Source organism: Lissotriton vulgaris, chromosome 1_1 (genome assembly GCF_964263255.1).
Source record: "Lissotriton vulgaris chromosome 1_1, aLisVul1.2, whole genome shotgun sequence".
NCBI classification, from domain to species: domain Eukaryota; kingdom Metazoa; phylum Chordata; class Amphibia; order Caudata; family Salamandridae; genus Lissotriton; species Lissotriton vulgaris.
This window is the reverse complement of record NC_141685.1, coordinates 500,384,760-500,404,387: the sequence shown is the minus strand read 5'-3', so window position 1 is coordinate 500,404,387 and position 19,628 is coordinate 500,384,760. Positions and strand designations below refer to the sequence as shown.

The window sequence follows — 19,628 nt, the reverse complement described above, 5'->3', positions numbered from 1 at the left end:
GAACATGAGCAAGCCAGACGCTCAGAATTCACCAACAACACTTTTGTACAGCTCTTGCACCAACACCAACTGGTAGTTAACACTACAGACTGCTGGGTATGTGGCTTGATACCTCACACTATGGATAAAGGTATTCCATATCTGGTTTTGCCTTACAGCTATAATGGATCATTTCAGGCCTTCCAAACCATCTTTGCTTATGCCCTTGAAACCTATCCTCCACGTCCACCGCGTTCCACTAAATATAACTCTGCTAACAAAGCTTTAGTCCAGGGAATTATTGACATGGTCAAGGACGTCAATAATACTCCATCATACCCTAGAGACGAATTGCGAGTATATTTAAGTTGGAATACTTCAGAGTATCGCCTTAGTTTAGGAGAAAGCAAGCGTAAAAGCTCAACTCCAATCTGGGTCGTACCTCACCGAGGTCAGGTCTGTTTGCAAGGTAATGGGAGAAATCCGAAAGCTCAGCTAGGGAGGAGTGAGTGCGTAGAGACTTATGTGTTTCCGGCTAACTCTTCCCCTGCTTTTCTTACTGCTAGGGGTACCTATTTCATTTGTCGAGACAGAGCTTATACATGGTTGCCTGCCGACTTCTCAGGATCATGTTATATTGCTCGATTATTGCCTCCGACATACACTGCTTCACCTGATTACCATAGAACGAGAGTAGCGAGAGGTGTCTTCAGCAAGGAAGATACCGCTGGTCAGGAAGCCGGAGACTTCTTCAAAGGCTTCCTTCCGTTCTGGGGACCTATGGCCAATAGTAGAAACATACGTCAGCTAACACGGGTAGTTGAATCTACTATTACTGAAACTGCTGGTGCCCTTAGCAATCTGACAGCTGAGCTTCAGGCGGATAGGCTCATGACGTTGCAGAACCGTATGGTTCTAGACGTTATACTTGCAGATCGAGGTGGGGTATGCAGAATGATCCAATCGAGCTGCTGTGTCTTTATTCCTAATAATGCTCCAACAGTCTATGAGGCGATCTCTAAGTTGCACAAAATTTCAGACTCCATACATGTAGACAAGGGAAACTGGTCCTTCATGGAGTGGCTTTGGACTCTGATCTCAGCGTGGGGATGGAAGGTTCTAATGGTCATTGGTGTCATCCTAGTATTCCTATTCTCATGTTGTCTGATTATCCAGTGTGGTCCTGCTCTGTGTAGTCTTTGTGCTGCGACTTGTCTCAGAAAGCCACCTGCGTTTGGAGAAAAGACACGAGAAAGGATGATGATACAGCAACATGTCACTGACCTGATGAGCATAGAACTAGATTCTGACATAGACTGAGTAATTGCCTATGTAAGGGCAAAAGGAGGGTCTGAGGTTCCGTGACGGTTCCGTGACGACTTGAACCCGTGATTTTAAGTTTGTCGGAAATACCTAATATTGGTATCAGTGAACCGCAAATGATCCATTTAGTATATCCTAGTGTTTTCGCTACGCTACGAGCAAGAGCACCCCTTCCATTGACATATTTCTGATATACCCACGGCATCCATCTTAGATCATGGCCGCCATTTTGTGTTTCCTTGCCCTCACATATGCAATAGCCTCTGATCACTTCATTCACTCCACTTTGATTAAGGACACGTAGCCTTAGCCGAAGATTCACCTCTTACATGACACGTGCACCTTAAACCAGATCACGCTGTAGCTGCATGACTCGACAAAGGCTGCCTCCTCTGCCCGAGGCCAGTCCTGCCAAACTGGTCTTCGTGTCCATTGTACCTGATCATGATTAGGCGGCCGAAGCCGGTAGCCTTGCCCATTTACAACCCACAAACATCCCTTATCCCACTTTTCTATCTTCCACACCTGGCTCTGTTTCTTTCTTTCTGCATCTTTATTAGGGGGAGGTAACGAACTTTACGATGAGGCGGTCCGGGTCCTGAATGCAATATTGACAGGGAATTGTGACAAACTAGTGGGAACCCCTCTCTTCGCAATGTTTGGCCTCAGATATTATCGACGGTTCCTGTGTAACACCAAATATTTATTGTTTTAGACACAAAGGTTTTTGGAATGTATTACATGTAAAGAATTTGCCCCTAGCATAAAAAACCGTATATAAGGAGCAACCCACTTTGTACAAATCGAACAGGCTCCTAGTCTCTGCCCGTGTGTAGATTCTGCGACTTCTGTGTCCCTGCAGTAATAAACCTTTGGTCTTTGACGCCACCATCGAGAAGCCCGTGTTTCTGTTCATTTGTGCACCAAGGCAGGTGGAACTCCGGGGTCTTCGGGTGTTGTACCCTGACACCTCTGGACGGAACCAAAAAAGTCCAGAACTCCACCACCTTCCAGTTAAAGGCTATGTGGACCTCTTCATCTGAGGATTCCTCCTCAAAAGCTACCCTAGCATCCCCTGGAGGTACACCTGTGGGTTTGTTTTTAGGACAGGAAGGGTCCTTGGCTAGGTGACCTGTCTGTTTACAGTTACGACACCAAGCCTTCCTTCTTGGGGTCCCCCATGAAGGAGACCCTAGTGTCAATACATTACCTTAACCCTGAAAAGTACAGGTAGAAGTTTAGAGACAGCCAGAAGGTGTCCCGGCAGTCCTGGGAGGATTGTGTGGACTAGAGAGCACATGTTAGTCTTTGTTTTTCAGATCTGCGCCAACACCTTATTGTTAGCAAGCTTCCTAATACCAGGGAGCTTGAAAGGAGTCAGACCACTGGCTCAGCACCAGGGTCCATAAGACAGTATCTGGTGGGGATCACCAAAAGAGTGGGTGGAGTCCCCACCAGAAGAAACAGAGGGAGACAAACACAAAAACAAGGAGTTCTATAAAGGTCCCTAAACTAGCTTCAAGGGTCAGGACTCCCAATCCCTACTGAACAAAAGAAGAAATAGTTCCCTGATAGTAAGTCTTCAAGGCAGACACCCCCTAAGTGCTATGAATGTCAACAGGTTGGGCACTAGAAGAGGGATACCAAGTATCCCAAGCGGGCATAGCCCCCCACTGGTCGATTGACACCGGGGTTGGTTAGTGTAGCGCTTGGGGAGAGTTTACCACAGATATTGTGGGGGACAGTGTAGAGGTTACCTTAGTGTCCCTGCATGATGGAAAGATGGTGCAGAGAACTCACATGCCTAGTAACACTAGGAAATACAGGCAAAGGGGTCACTATAAATTTGCGAAGGGCAAATTCTCTGAGAGACACTGGAGCCAGCATGTCAAGTGTCAGATGTCATCCGGTGACCTCAGACCAAGTAGTCCCTAATGCATTCCACCAAGTTGTTGTATCTAATAACCATGATAGTCACTACCCAGTAGCTCTAGGTCCCTTTGACATAGGGGGAGGTTTGAGTTCCTTGAGGGTTGCTGTGAGTCTATCCATGCCTGTGGACTCTCTGCTTGGCAATGACCTAGAGCACACTATCTGGAAGGAGGTGGGTATCAGTTTGCACTTGGCGATGTTAGGATTCCATGAGTCGGAATGCCTGACTACACAGTCTATGGCTACCCAATAGGTTAATCAGGTGAACCTTAAGACTGGAAGAACGGCCCAGGTACCAGCCAAAAAAGGGCAAGGGCTAGTGGTGTCGTAAACCCACTCCTAAAACTCCCACGGTCCTGGAGGAGCCTGAGTGTGAGGTCCCAGCACCTACAGGGGAGGTCATTGTTGCCCTCTGGAACATACCTGAACTGGCCAACTGGCAGAAGGAGGGGGTTCCCACTAGGGAGGAGTTCTGCAAGGTGCAGAAGGAGTGCCCTACTCTAGAACGCCTTTGATGGCAGTCCGAAGCCCAGGCAGCTGGCATTACCTCTGGTGATCACCTGATTTACAGGGAAAATGGTCTCCTGTATAGTGAGCCATAGGTTCCTGAGCCCTTTGCAACCCGTGTATTGGTGGCCCCCAAGTGCTACAGGGCCTTCCTACTTGAGCTGGCTCACTGTGTACCCCTGGCAGGTCATCTAGGGCAAGGCAAGACCTTTGAAAGTCTTGTCATCCACTCTGGATGAGGATCGCCTTAGATGTGTTCTGTGGGTCATGCCCTACTTGTCAGGCCAGTGCCAAGTCATCAGGGAAGTGCAATGCTTCCCTGCAGCCATTCCCTGTCATTTGCACTCCCTTTGAATGGGTGTGCTTTGACATTGTTGGTCCTGTGGACCCCAAGACAGCCCTTGGTAACAGGCTTATCCTGGTCTTGGCGGACCATGCCACCTGGTGCCTAGAAGCTATACCTCTGAGGGCGGTGACTACACCCGTATTGACCAGGGCACTGATGGTGACTTTTACCCATGTGGGGTTCCCCAAGAATATTGGAAGCATTTGAGAATACCAGCCTGAAAAATAGCCGACCCTATCCCTTCCCTCAGTTTGATGATAATTTTTTGTGGTTTCATTTTTGGTGCAAGTGTGATCTCCAGTGACCGCTTTTAGTAATAAAAACAAACAAACACTGTCTTGTATAACACCATAGTCATTTTGTTTACTTAAAATTCATAAAATTAATATCTTCATATCTCTCGATCCAATTTTGACCATTGTTGTTTCATTATTTTCATTAAATTCTTCTTACTTTTACTAAATTGTTTTAGGAATGCTATTCTCTGGTTTTATGACAATATTATCGTTCGCTGCTGAATTTATACCTTATAATAATTTAATTTGGAAATAAATGTGTTGTTTTAGCCCACACCTACCAAGAGATAAGCCCAGGTTTTATATGCATGCGAAGGTTTTGACATAGCAAGACTGTGTATTATAAGTTGTGGTTCTGACACGATCCCTGCTGAGATGGGACCTGAATAACTAACAAAGAGTGCTTGCTGTCTGCAAGCACATTGGAATTTATGAGGAGTGGTTTACCATATACCAGTGAGTACCTCAAGCCTAAAAGAAGAAGGTTAAAATAAAAACTGTAGACTGGAGCAGTGTGGAGTGGGTTACGAAGTCTATAAAGGAGCGTAGTAATGCCCTCAGAAGACAAAACCAGTAAGGCATCACCTGGACAGTTTAATCATGAATGAAAAGGCATTAGCACATACAAAGGCATTCCTCAAAGCAGGAGAACAATTGGCTCTTTCTATTAAATGACAGTTGGTATGCTTGTGGAAAATTATCCATCTATAACCACCAATAACGTACAAACAGGCAAGGAACAGTTATTCTCAAAGAGTCTTCAGAGCCACCCCTGTCTTGGGAGCTGTTATGGAATAAGAGCACCAAGTTAGTCAATGTCCATGAGGCACTGACCGTCAGAAATCACTGGCACGTTCTGGTAATAGTAACTTTGTATCTTTAACAGACACACAAAAGAGAATGAAAGAAATGGTACTGGGGAAAGAGAATACTGAAACAAGGCTCAGGAAAGGCAGAAATGGATTCTACCTTACATGGAATGGCGTTAGCATAACAGAACACAAAATGAGCAGATGTCCTGATTCTCTCTTCTGGACCTTCTGTTGTACCAATATACAAATATCCATCCTCTTGAACACTACTTTGAAATTCCTATTCATTCCAGATCCATGTCTGGTTTTGTGGAATCCAATCTGCCTTTGCTAAAAACTCTAGCACCTAGAATCCCCTTGTAACTGCTTCCTCTGAACCCATGCGGGCCAAGAATGGGTGGAGGAAATCAGCACACCTGTGGCTGGCAGGAACTACCTGCTGACAGCCAAAGCATGTGATCACAGTGATCTCATTTAATCCCCAGTTTCCTTCAAACCAACATTGGCCATTGTGGCAGTGTTCCTGTTTGACTAACCTCTTCTTTCCAGAGTTCTTGAGCTATTGTTACATAAGGGTGAACCGAACTCGCAGAGCTTCGCTCCACAGAATTCTGCAGATTTACAGAAAAACTCTACGAGATTCAATGGAATTCCACCAATGGGCAAAAAATATGCAGCTCACTTTGCAATTTTGTGCTGGTAGTGCAGGCAGTGCTGAAAATCAGAGCACAATGAGATGTGCAAGAGTGTGCAGCCATTCAAGTGGATTTTGCTGCTGTTAAAGTAAAAAATCTACTTGAGTAGCAGAAAATCTACTTGAACAGCAGCCCCCTGACTGCAGACACCAGCGACTGCCTGCATTACAAAATCGTGCTAAGGGACGCCAAATCTCGCTCATCAGTTCACAGACTGTGGAGCCTCACAGGAGAAGAATTAGCCCCGCAGAGATTTGCGGAATTTGGGTAGAACTCTGTGTTAAAGAGTAACGTGGAGTGGCCAATATTCTGCAGCCTGAACAGAACTTTCCACCCACCCCTTTTGTTACTCCATGCTTCCTGAATATTCCTGAGCTTTAGCTAATTCTTTATTCCGTGAACTAGCACTGCCTCCAGTGCTTCCTTGATTCCTCATTCAGCTCTAGTTTAGTCCCTCTCTTTCTTTCCATTTACCTTGGTTCCAATTTCTAGTTTGCACATTCTGATTCCTGCTAACTTAGTTTCCTTTCCCTTGTGTGGTTTGTTGCTTGCTTTTTTGCCAGGTGTGTCTTTTGTTTTGTTTTCTTTCATATTAGGCACATGTCCTTGCTAACTCCTTGTCTATTGTTGCTGTCTGTTTCAGTTCCTCACCCTTGCTGTTACTGCCTCACATGTTCCTGTTTCATCCCCAGTACTTGTGGGCACAGCTGACAACCTAGGTAACGTTTCTTGTCAGCTGTAGTTATTGGTTTTTCTAACTTTTATAATATCACCAAAGGTATCCGCTCCACAGACCTCGCCTTTGCATGTATATCCTATCTGCGGGAATCTGCAGTCAGTATCTGTAACAGCAATTGGTGAGGAACTTACTGGGCTTCTGTCTTATCTTTTGGAGCTCACAGGTGCTTTACCCCACATTCCCCCTAATGTTAATATTGTTATATGTATGTCTTGCACATCCTGGGTATTGGTCATTCTTAATGCGGAATTGTCTCTTGAGTACCTGTTTTTTTAGCTTTGTCTTTCTTATTCTCTCTTTCAGAGCTTTCCAGTTAGGTCCCTTTTGTCTGCTGACTCCCTTTGTGATCTTGAGCATCTCTGCTCAATATTCTATTTACTTTGTCTACCCTGCTGCCAACCCTTGCCACTAATTCCGACAGAATGACCAGCCCACCATTCCAGCATCACTTTCGATATTTCTTTGCATTCAGTTTGCTTACATTATCACTTGTTGAATTGTTCAGCGTTACTTGTTTTTATTGTGTGCCATAATGAAGGGTCTGAGAAAGAAAAGTACCAGTGTTTCACTTAACCCTTTCGATGCTGATGACGAGCTCAGCTCGTCATCACCCACGGGTGTCGTGTGCTGATGACGAGCTGAGCTCGTCATAGTGCCACTAAAATGGCATTTTCCAGCACACAGCGGGAAAACGCCTAGCAGCCAAGAGGTTAAGGTTGTGCAAGGTAGTTCCCACATACCCAACAATGATAGGTGTTTAGTGTCTACTTTTAGAGTTGAGGAGGGCAATCCTAGTTGTGAAGCAAAGAATCTCCTTATGAGAAATGGGCATTTATGTTCTGGATACTTTTCTTATTGGCTCTCAAACACCTCTATGCCATATCATGACATACAATGTCAAAGGGTAAGGCGAGTTTACGCCCCAAACCAATTGCACAGCTATCGATATCCTGACATACAGCCAGATTCATCAAACCGAAATCGGCTCGCAAAGGTCCAGATTCTCAGAATCTGGCCGTCTGCGAGTGCTATTTTTGCATTTGGGATTCATCATCCCAAATGCAAAAATCGCAATTCTAGAAATCGCTAAATTGCGATTCATTGCATTTAAGGAATCTCAATTTGAGATTCCTTAAATGCATTTCATGAACCAATTTAAAATTGCGAATTCACAATCTGGGGCCGCTATTTACCGCAAAGTCTAACTACGTGGTAAATAGCAAAAACTTAGAAAAATGCACTTTAGTGCATTTTTCGAAGTTGTATGTTACACACACACATGTCCTTTGGACATGTGTGTGCGCAACACCAGTGTACATTACCATTTCAGGGGTGCTACAGGGTGTCCTTTAGACACCCTGGCACCCTTGAAATTGCTTCCTCATTTGCGATTCGCTAATTGGTAATCGCAAATAAGGAATGACTCCTCATTCATTCCTATGGGCCTCTAGGCCCATAGGAATGAATGGGAAATCCATTCCTTATTTGCGATTAGCAATTAGCAAATCGCAAATAAGGAAGCAGTAGAAATCGCATAAAATATTGAGATTTCTACATCCATCCCGTTTTGCAAGTCTCTAATAGCGAATCCTTAAAATTCGCTATTAAGGACTCGCAAAACATGACCATGATGTATCTGGGGGTAAATCTCCTGTTCTGATCCAGATTCTATGACTGTGTCTGCACTGCAAAAGGAAAATGATACCTTACTCAGTTTGCTGAGCAAAAGTTCTGATTCTTGCATGTCTACTGGAAGTGCTTATGAAATAGAATATTTCACCACACAACAGACAAGGTAATAGAAGATGTATTACATAACCTGTGTTAGACCTTGACAGCCTCAGGTGTGATCTCCCCCCAAGCATTTTGCCTTATCACCTCCTGTTTGGCTTTAGGACTCTGTCTGCTTTAGTCCCGCTAACCAGTGCTAAGGTGCTTGTGCTCACTCTTTAAAACATGGCCTGTAAATGTTATGCTACAAGTGTGCCTGCAGCACTATTTGTGCCACTCACTTATGTAGCCTTTTAAAACGTCTCAGGCCTGCGATGGCAGCCCGTGTGCAATTTTAAACTGCCAGTTCTACTTGGCAAGATACACCATTTACTGTGCCTATACAACCCTTTTTAATACATATAGGTCACTCCAAAAATAGGTCTTAAATCACCCACAAGGCAGGAAGACATGTGCTTTTAAGTTGTATATGTCCTAATAGTGAAAAAACCCAAATTCGTTTTCACTACTAAGAGGCCTACCTCTCCCTTAGAATAACATTGTGTTTTGTTATTACATTGTATAACTTTCACTTGGGAGCAGGTGGACAGGTTGATTACAGTGTCTATAAGATTCTAATTAAAATCCCTCTTTAATGGTAAAGTCAGATTTTTAATCCGAATTCCGAAAATGCCACTTTTAGATAGTTGTCATTTTCTTGTCCCAACCACTTGGTATGTGCTGCCTGTATCCTAGGTTACATGCATAGGTATAGTTGGCAGTTTGGTCTTTGTGTGTTGCTCCCAGTCAGTGAAACGCCCCTCAGTTAGACCCCAGGTAGCCCGCAGGGCAGGGTGCCTTGTCATTAAACTGTTCTGGTGGTCGGACGGCTCATGCGCGTAGGACTGCTCCAAGCCTCCTCTCACATGGCACAGGAAATTAGTCTGGTGCGGATACCTGAGGGATTTCCTTTCAATCAAAAAAGCTTTCCCATCTTCCAAGGGTGTTCTGATTGTTTCTCTGAAATGACGATCAGTGCGCATGTCGCGCTGATATCATTTCAGATAACCGAAATTGAAATGCAGTTTCAGTTTCACTGCCTCCGTGCTCTTGGGGCTATCTCAGCACCCTGAGCACTGAGGCAGATGGGAGAGGTATCATTGGAAAGGGGAGAATCTCCCTAGTGAGTCCTTGCTTGGACATCGCCTCAGGAGGGCACACCAGGCACCAGGGATTTTGTTTTTATGTATATAGGGGTGGGGGTGCCCAAAATGGGCATGATGGCAATGGGCAAGATCACAGCCGGCCAGCTCGCGACCTCCCTGAGCATGAACCCTCCCACAAGCACAACAAACCCAAGCCAGGCGGCCACCAACCTCACGAAGTGGATCAGCGACTGCGCAGACGACCTCGCCCCCCTGAGGACCCCGCCTAGCAGACCCGGCAGCAAGAAAGCCCCATGGTTCACCGACGAACTCAAGAGCTCCAAGAAGAACTGCCGAGCCCTCGAGAGAACCTGGCGCAGAGACCCAACTCCGGACCACATGGCTGCCCTCAAGCTCGCCACCCAAAAGCACCACCAACTCATCCACACCACCAAGAAAACCGCATTCAAGGAACGACTGGACAACAACGCACACAACAGCAAGGAGCTCTTCAACATCGTCAAAGAGCTCTCCAACCCCAACGCCGGAAACAACGACATCACCCCTTCGCAAGACCTCTGCAACTCCCTCGCCTCCTACTTCCACAACAAGATCGCGGACATACACAACAGCTTCAGCACTCAACCGACGCATGCCACGACAGAGCCACCGCCCCCCACCACCACCCTCCGCACCTGGACTCCGATCAGCACCGAAGACACCGTCCGCACGATGAACTCCATCCACTCCGGATCTCCGACCGACCCCTGCCCTCACCACGTCTTCAACAAGGCCGACGCTGTCATCGCACCCCACCTGCGGGACATCATCAACACCTCCTTTGACACCGCGAACTTCCCGGAGAGCTGGAAGCACGCCGAACTCAGCGCCCTACTCAAGAAGCCATCAGCCGACTCCACCGACCTCAAGAACTACCGCCCCATCTCGCTGCTCCCGTTTCCTGCAAAAGTCATCGAGAAGACCGTCAACAAGCAGCTGGTCGCCTTCCTTGAGACGAACGGATCCCTCGACCCCTCGCAGTCTGGCTTCCGGGCCAACCACAGCTTCGAGACCGCCCTGATCGCAGCCACCGATGACATCCGAGCTCTGCTCGACAACGGAGAAACAGCGTCCCTCATCCTCCTAGACCTCTCCGCGGCCTTCTACACTGTCTGCCACCGTACCCTAGTACAGCGCCTCAGCAACGTCGGAGTCCAGGAGAAGGCACTGGAGTGGATCATCTCCCTCCTCGCCGGAAGGACACAGAGAGTCCGCCTCCCTCCGTTCAGATCTGAAGCCACCGAAGTCATCTGCGGCGTTCCTCAAGGTTTCTCGCTCAGTCCAACCCTCTTCAACGTCTACATGAGCCCCCTCGCAGACATAGCACGCCAGCACAACCTCAACATCATCTCCTATGCCGATGACACCCAGCTGATCCTCTCCCTCACCAACGACCCCGCCAGAGCCAACCTTCACGAAGGGATGAAAGAGGTAGCCGAATGGATGAAGAACAGCCGCCTGAAACTGAACTCGGACAAGATGGAAGTCCTCATCCTGGGATCCTCACCCTCCGCCTGGGACGACTCCTGGTGGCCCCCCGCCCTAGGCAGCGCACCCAAACCAACAGACCACGCACGCAACCTAGGCTTCATCCTGGACTCTTCCCTCTCCATGACCAGACAAGTCAACGCCGTCTCCTCGTCGTGCTTCAACATCCTGCGCATGCTACGTAAGATCTTCCGGTGGATCCCCACCGAGACCAGGAAGACGGTCACCCAGGCCCTCGTCACCAGCCGACTGGACTACGGCAACTCCCTCTACGCCGGAACCACCGCCAAACTCCAGAAGAGACTCCAGCGGATCCAGAACGCCTCAGCACGACTCATCCTGGACATCCCCCGTCGCAGCCACATCTCCGGACACCTGAGAGACCTGCACTGGCTCCCGGTCGACAAGAGAATCACCTTCCGACTCCTCACCCACGCACACAAAGCCCTACACAACCAAGGCCCAGGATACCTCAAAGCCGCCTCAACTTCAACACTCCCAAACGCAAGCTTCGATCGACCGGCCACGCCCTCGACGCCGTCCCCCGCATCCGAAGAGCCACCACAGGGGGACGGTCCTTCTCCTACCTCGCCGCCAAGACATGGAACTCCCTCCCGACCCACCTCCGCCTGACCCAGGACCACCTCGCCTTCAGGAAGCAACTCAAGACCTGGCTGTTCGAGCAGTAGCTGACCCCCCCCCCCCTAGCGCCTTGAGACCCTCTGGGTGAGTAGTGCGCTATATAAATGCTTTGATTGATTGAATGCCCCCACTTCTCAAAAAATTCCACAGTCTCTCTGCCTCCTCTGGAAGGCAGATGGGGTATAGCCCCTGACATGTCCCCGGGGGCCATTAAGTCCACTAGGCACCCAGGATCGCTTTTTTTACACGTTGGGCTAGGGCTGCTCCATAAAGGCGCAATTCAAATGCCCCCACCCCCCAAAAAACATTTGCCACAGTCTTTCTGGAAGATGGGGCAGTAGCCTTTGTTATGCCACGCGGGGGCAGAAAGCCCACTAGGCACCAGGGATTATGTTGTTTTTTATATGTTGAGGTGGGGCTGCCCAGAAAGGGCATGCCAATGCCCTCACTCCCAAATAAATTTAACAGTCTTTTCTAGCCCCCCGGGAGGCAGATGGGGGCAGTAGTCCTTGATCTGCCCCCATACAGAAATCCCACCAAGCACCAGGGATTATGTTTTTTTTTATATGTAGGCGTGGAGGCTTCTGAGGATGGGCATGGTAATGCCTCAACCTCTAAAAAAGTATGCCTGACTTCCCAGAAGGCAGATCAGGGCAATAGCCCCTTATTTGTCCTTTAGGATGTCAGAAAGCCCACTAGGCACCAGGGATATGTTTATTGGCATGTCAGAGAGAAGGCTGCTCCGTAGGACATTTGTTTCAGCCCAGTGATCCCACAACTTTCCTACCGGGATTTTGGTCCATCCACACAGGTGAGGTGCCATATTTATCGGGATACCTGAGGGAACGCTGGGGATGAGAAATTTCTTTCAGCCCAGTTATCCCACAACTTTCCCACACAGAAACATGAAAAGTTTGCAGGGGATTCTGGATAGGAAATCTTTTGGTGATCCACTCAAGCCATACCTCCCTGGACTCCCACAAGTTTCTAGTTTTCAGAAATGTCTGGGTTTGGTAGGTTTCCCTAGATGGCTGCTGAGCCCGGGGTCAAAAACCCAGTTGATCCCCCTTGCAAAACCAGGTCTTTTTGTGATTGTTAATTTTGATGTCTCCAGAATACGTTTTGGACCCTTCCCTGCCGCGGGCACTTGGCCCAACCACACACGTGAGGTACCATTTGTATCGGGAGACTTTGGGGAATGCTGGGTGGGAAGACATTGATTGCGTCGTCACCTGGAACTGTAGAACAGTAGTAAAAGATCATCCATCATTGCCAATAAACAGATGGCACGTTTGAACTTGCTAGATCGGCTGATCTAGACTACAAATGAGCTATGAAGTCCTGATGAGAATCCAGAGATTTGAGGGGGTTCGAAATGCGTAGACCTGTCTTGGGCCATAAGAATTGTGAACCTATGTTTGATTTGATGTACATATTGTTCAAATTGTCTTCTATTGCATGTATTGAAAGAATTTAAGATCCTAAAAATTGTCCTTTTGTATTTAGTGGTTTTGGCAGTGTGGTGGCTACATGTTGTGGTGATTGAGAATGAGGGGGAATGAGAATATATGGATGTGGATGAAGAGTGTGTAATTGGTTATAAATGACGAGGAATGACAGTATTTTGAATTTGATGATGAGAGTGGCGTGATGTGCAAGTTTTAAAAGATTTTTTCAGTATCATGTAATTAATGTGATTTGATTGTTAAATAAATAAAATAATCTTTGGATTTATTCAGACGGAAAAAGTGGTCTGTGGAACATGTTGTACTTATTCCCGAGATCCAGATGGGTAGCCCCTACATGTAGGCTGATGGGAACTCGGTGCCATCAAGAAGCATTTCGAATTCTAAAAATAGATTCCATGCCCCTGATGGTTTGTGCAGTTGCAAGAGTCCTACGCACTAAATAAGACATAAAGGATTCTTCTTGGAATTGCATTGATCCTTTCAACTTGTTGTGAAACATATTTTGCACTCTTTTATCTCTTGTCTTAATTATTTTAGCTTCTTCAGGAAGATGGTACATTGTACTGATCATTATGCTGCTAAGTTCTGAATGAACTATTGGCATGCTTGTTCTATTGCACTCTCGCACTACTGGCTTTTGCACTTTCATGTATTCTGTTAGACCCGGGACCCCGGCTGGCCAAGGCTCACGCCAAAGTCAGTCAGAGTTCACCATGTCCACGGTCAGGGCAAGGGAGTTACACACCAAGATAACCCCTGCTCACCCTCTAGGTAACGTGACGCGAGCAGCAAGGCTAATCTCGGAGGCGATGTGTAAAGCGGTTGCGCGCGCACCCAGCAACAACACCCAAGGCCCACCACAAAGGAAACTCCACACAAGGTTATATAAAAAATAGCCTTTGTATTATAGTAAAAAAAACATTAGATAAAACCACACACTTTACAATGTGCCAACAGGCGCGGGCAGAATTTACAAGGGATTATGTACAGGACAGGACCACATGGACCACTGTCCGGGGTAGGCACTTGTTAGAAATAATACTTGTAGATATAACACTTAGCACATAAACATATAATGACTGTAGCACTAAAATAGTAAATGCAGCACACAACCAGTAATCACTGGTAAAGAGTAAATACCTCCTACGCAACCCTAAACACTGTAGGAAAATCACGCAGGGAACTAGGACCTTATTATCAGGACCTATAGGAACATAAAAAATCACCTAAGCAAGTCACATTTAGCAAAGGTAATGGGACATCAACAATCCTCTAAGCAGGTCACTTTTAGCAAAGGGGATAAAACATAAAACACCTAAGCAGGTCACTTTTAGCAAAGGTAATGGGACATCAACAATCCTCTAAGCAGGTCACTTTTAGCAAAGGGGATAAAACATAAAACACCTAAGCAGGTCACTTTTAGCAAAGGTAATGGGACATCAACAATCCTCTAAGCAGGTCACTTTTAGCAAAGGGGATAAAACATAAACACATTGCACATGAGGCATTAAAACACATTCAGAGGTGCAGGTAGAACATTTGCGCAGGAATCAAAATAAGCAAGTAACTCACAATGCGCAGGGTGCACATAGCACAACACTAGAACTGTCCCTCAGGCCAACTGGCCTCCCAAGGGCTGAAATGCCCTGAGTCCAAATTGTCAGGGAGGCTGCGCAGGCAGCCAAGAACACAAGCCTAAACGTAGCAACTGTCCACTAAGTGCTGGACAGTTGTAAATAATGCTGGGCACACGTTGGAGCCTTGTGGGCTCAAGAACACAATGGGCAGAACACAGCGTGGGAGCCTCGGGGCTCTAACTACCAGACTGTGTCCCTCAGGAGCCTCTCAGGGCTCGCGAATCAAATGGGCATTAAAGAGCTTCAGTGCTCTAAAACAATAATGTGGGCTGTGAGCCTCTCAGGCTCTGTAGAACAACTGCCCCCTCGAGCCTTGGGGCTCCAAGAAATGCCACAGAGCCTCACGGAGCCCGTAATACATAAGATGCGGGCGGGAAGCCTCGTGGCTCCAACAAAGAAATGCCCCACGAGCCTTTCAGGGCTCGAAACAACTATGCGCCCTGCGAGCCTCTCGGGGCTCGAACACAACTGGGCCTCTCTCAGGCCAGGCCCTCCCCGCACTCACCGGCTGGGTTTCGGCGCTCGGTCCCGGCGGCGGCTGCAAGGGAAGCTCTCTCTCCGCCTCCCGGTATGCTTCTGGGTGAAGGCTCTTCTCCGGGGCCGCGGGGCTCTCTCTGGACTTCCGAGAGCCCTGCGGGCGTCTCCCTCACTTCTCTGGGGGCCGGACTGCTTCCTGGGTGCGCGCAGGGAAGCCCACGGGGCTTGGCCAATCTCTGCCCGGCCCAGGGATGGCGCGAAGGGAGTTCCTGTGGCGGGGACCAATCACAGTCCGGCGATTCTTCCTTGGGGCCGCCAATGGCAGCGCGGCCCTGGGGACAGGCCCCCTGACTCCAGGACGCGCTGGAGAATGGCGGCGCGGTGATCTTTGAGGGGCGATGCCGGGTGGGCACCGGCTGCTTTAAAATACACAATGAATCGAGGTGGGCACTGGATCGGGACCCAAACACAGAGGCAAGGTCCTGGGGCTTTAACATCGGCAATGAAAGCGGGCAAATGCCGGGTGGGCACCGGCTGTGCACAAAAGCGCTCCCCAGCGCTAGGACCAAAAATAAAGCGCTAAAGACAAATAAAGCGCTTCCAGGCGCTCCAAGCAAAAAGTCAAGCTCCAGCAGGGTCTGGAGGCAGGCGGGGGCAGGCAGGGGGCAAGGCTGGGCACAGAGCCAGCTCACTGGGTCTCCAGGCAGGGAGACAGTCCAAGTGGCGGTCCTCCTGGCCCCAGCAACAGCAGCAGCCTCCTCAGCCAAGATCCAAAAGCAGAACAAATTGTATGGGGACACAGCCCCTTCTTATACTGTAAATTCCTTTGTCTGTAGGTGCAGGATGGGGAAGAAACCAGTCGCAGCTGGTTTTGGAGTACCCTTGATAGCCCAACCACCCATTTCATTCACTGGCAGGGCTAGGGTCATCAGTCGCACCACAGGGGGTGGAGCCAGCATTGTGTGGGGAAAGTCCAGCCTCATCAGGGACCAGGTGCACTCCTCCCCAGCCATCAACATGCTAATCTCACACTCACCACCGGGCAGACCCATCCAGCCTTCCTGGAGCCAGGCTCACCAGCCAGCTCTAGCCAATCACAAGCCAGGCATATTTTACATTAATATGCCAAGTCCTAGAAGTGGCATTTCTACACAAGACACACTCATGCCTCATACATCATTGCGAAGCATTTATTCCCACGAGCTCGCACATACCAAATTCGAGTCTGCACTCCCCACGCATCAGGAACTACCAGGGACACAGACATTCCCCATGCATCCCTATGGGAGAGCAGGCCAGCCTAACTACATACATGCACTTTACTCTGGGACACAGGGAAAAAGTGCGCACAGACCAAAAATCATCAACTCAGATCATATATTAAAAGCAAAAAGATTAGGGTTAAACCTGCCAGAAGGGCCAAGTCCAACATATTCATACAAGTGTTTTTATTGCAACCATATCAAGATTATTTTACCTTTGTGCCTCTCCTTTAACAAGCAATATACTGTTTTAATAGTCAATACAAGATCACGTTCTTAGAATGAGTGTCAATTTTGGTCATACATTGTATTCCCGATACATTGGTACTAATGAATTTCGGTATCGTTGCACTTGTACTTTCATGGTCGTAATGACCGAATAAAAGTAATTTAGACAATTTGGCTGTATAAAATCATTATTTTATGTCTATATTCTTTGCGCTCACTTCCCACCAATATTATTTTTGCTCACTTCCCACCAATACAGGCATTTTATATCTACACTGTTTAAATTACGCATCTTTCATACTAACCATTGTAAAATGTTCTTAAGTGTTTAGACTTGTATATCTATTTCGTATTTTTAAATGTAATCCATGTACTCTGAAGTCCTTATGTAATATACGTGGTTCTATTGTAAAGCGCTCAGATACCTTGGCGTAAAGCACACGCTGTATAAAAGCGCAAGAAATACAAAACATAAATTTACTGTGTGTACAGAGAATACCTAAGATGTACAGTGGATATTTGAATTTCAAATAGAAGCAGGATAGGGAACTGTCTGATATTGTGAGGTGAGCCAGCACACGTTCTTTTGGTATTTACTAGAAAACCCAACTTATCAAGAAAAGTAGAAAGATGCTGATAAAACCGACTGCCAGAAAAAGTAACATTCAAAAGTGTTGACAATTATTCTGAAAATCGTTTTACTTGGATTTTGCAGGCTATCACTGCTCCAGGAAGGCAATGCTGCCGAAAGAGCTGAACTTGACGCTACGGTTTCTCGAAAAGCTAAGCACAGATTGCTGCAAGCAAGAGCACACGTGGCGGCTGCGAAGGAAAACCAGAACAGCAGCCAAGACACCATGGTAGCCATGCAGAAGATTCCAGTGGATCAAACTGTTTACAAGGAGGCCTATACCAAATATTTCAGTGATTGAGTATCTAGTCAAAAACATGTACTTGAGTATTATAAAATGTTAATTTGCAGAAGTCCTAGCTACATAGATGGATTTTTCTTTGATGGTAATACTCTGTTTTTACACAAAAAGCAAAAGTGGAAGGGAATGTTTTGTGTAACTGATAACTGCTCAAAGGTCATTACCAAGGACACCCAGCACCGTGCCCCTCTTTGCACTTGAATTTAACATCAATCTCAATGTATGTGCTTTAAAGGCAGACTGCTACTCCACTGAGGTGTATTAGTTCATGTTGGATTACTTCTGTGCACTCCTAGGACTCCTGCAAAGGCCAGGGATATAGGGCCATATGTATCAAGATACCAATTAGCGATTCTGTAATAGCGATTTTTAGGAAATCGCTATTTCAGAATCGCTAATTGGTATGTATCAAGAAAATCGCAATTTTTTAGCGATTTCTTGATATTTCTTAATTGCGAATTCGCAAATTGCGAATTCACAATTAAGGAATACTTTCCCATTCATTTCTATGGGCTTCCTGGCCCATAGGAAGGAATGGGAGTTTATTCTCAATTTGAGATTCTCAATTTGCTAATCGCAAATTGAGAATAATTTCAAGGGTGCATGGGTGTCCAAAGGACACTCTGTTGCACCCCTGAAATAAGTATGGGTGCACATGTGGTGCACATACATGCCCTAAGGGCATGTATGTGCGTCACATGGCACTTTGAAAAATGCTGAAATGTGCATTTTTCAAGGAAATCGCAACTTACCACCAGCTAGAAGTTGGTGGTAATTTGCGATTCCTTAAGGGCATTTTGGATTTTTTTTTGCTTAATACATTGCATTTAAAGAATCGCAAAATTTGCGATTCCTTAAATGCAATCGCAAAATAAGGAATTGCAAATTTTGCAATTCCTTATTTTGCACCCAAATTCTTTCATACATACCATTTTGCGAAAATGAGTTCGCAAACGCCGAAAGTCTGTGAATTTCGGCGTTTGCAAACTCATTTAGCCTTGATACATATGGCCCATAATGCTCAAATTAAGCGCCCCCTTCGACCAGTGCTTTGTAATGAATGACAACAAGCCAGTCTCATGCCTTCGGTACCCGATATTTGATGACAGTCTCAAACCTACCACAATGTAACTTTAATCGCCACTAATGCAGGAAATAGGACTTTAAAAAAAAAAAAAATTAGCATATTGAAACACGTAACATTAATGTAGGGGCTGTGTCATACCCACTTTGTGTGAAAGAAGCATCTTGTACCCTTTACCCTTTGCTGGAAGACTAGCTCCAACCTTGGAACAGGTTTTAAGAGACTAAGGGCCAGATGTATGAAGCTCAAATGGGTTCGCAAACGCCGAAATTCGCAAACTCATTTGAGCAAAATGGTATGTATGTAGCAAATTTCAGTGCAAAATAAGGAATCGCAAATTAGCGATTCCTTATTTTGTGATTGCATTTAAGGAATTGCAAAGTTTGCGATTCCTTAAATGCAATGTATGATGCAAAAAAAATTGCTAATTGTCACTAAGGAATCGCAAATTAACACCAACTTCAAGTTGGTGGTAATTTGCGAATTTCCTGAGAAAAATTCCCATTTTTGCATTTTTCAAAGTGCCATGTGATGCACATACATGCCCTTAGGGCATGTATGTGCACCACATGTGCACCCATGCCTATTTCAGGGGTGCAACAGGGTGTCCTTTGGACACCCTTGCACCCTTGAAATTATTCTCAAATTGCGAATCGCAAATTGAGAATAATTTCACATTCATTCTTATGGGCCTCCTGGCCCATAGAAATGAATGGGAAATTATTCCTTAATTGCGATTAGCAATTTGCTAATCGCAATTAAGGAATTTTAAGAAATCGCTAAAAAATAGCAAATTTCTAAATACATACCATTTTGCAATTCTCTAATAGCGATTCCTTAAAAATCGCTATTTGAGAATCGCAAA

General features: G+C 46.5%; 1 protein-coding gene across 1 annotated transcript in view; it reads left to right on the top strand.

The window, feature by feature from the left end:
- The window catches only part of LRRIQ3 (leucine rich repeats and IQ motif containing 3), a 544,377-nt gene extending 525,173 nt beyond the window's left edge, over window positions 1–19,204 (top strand). The window contains 1 exon segment of the mRNA XM_086953864.1: window positions 17,463–19,204. Within this exon segment, the coding sequence (XP_086809990.1) occupies window positions 17,463–17,679 (217 nt within the window). The 3' untranslated portion in view covers window positions 17,680–19,204.
- Window positions 19,205–19,628: the final 424 nt, after the last annotated feature.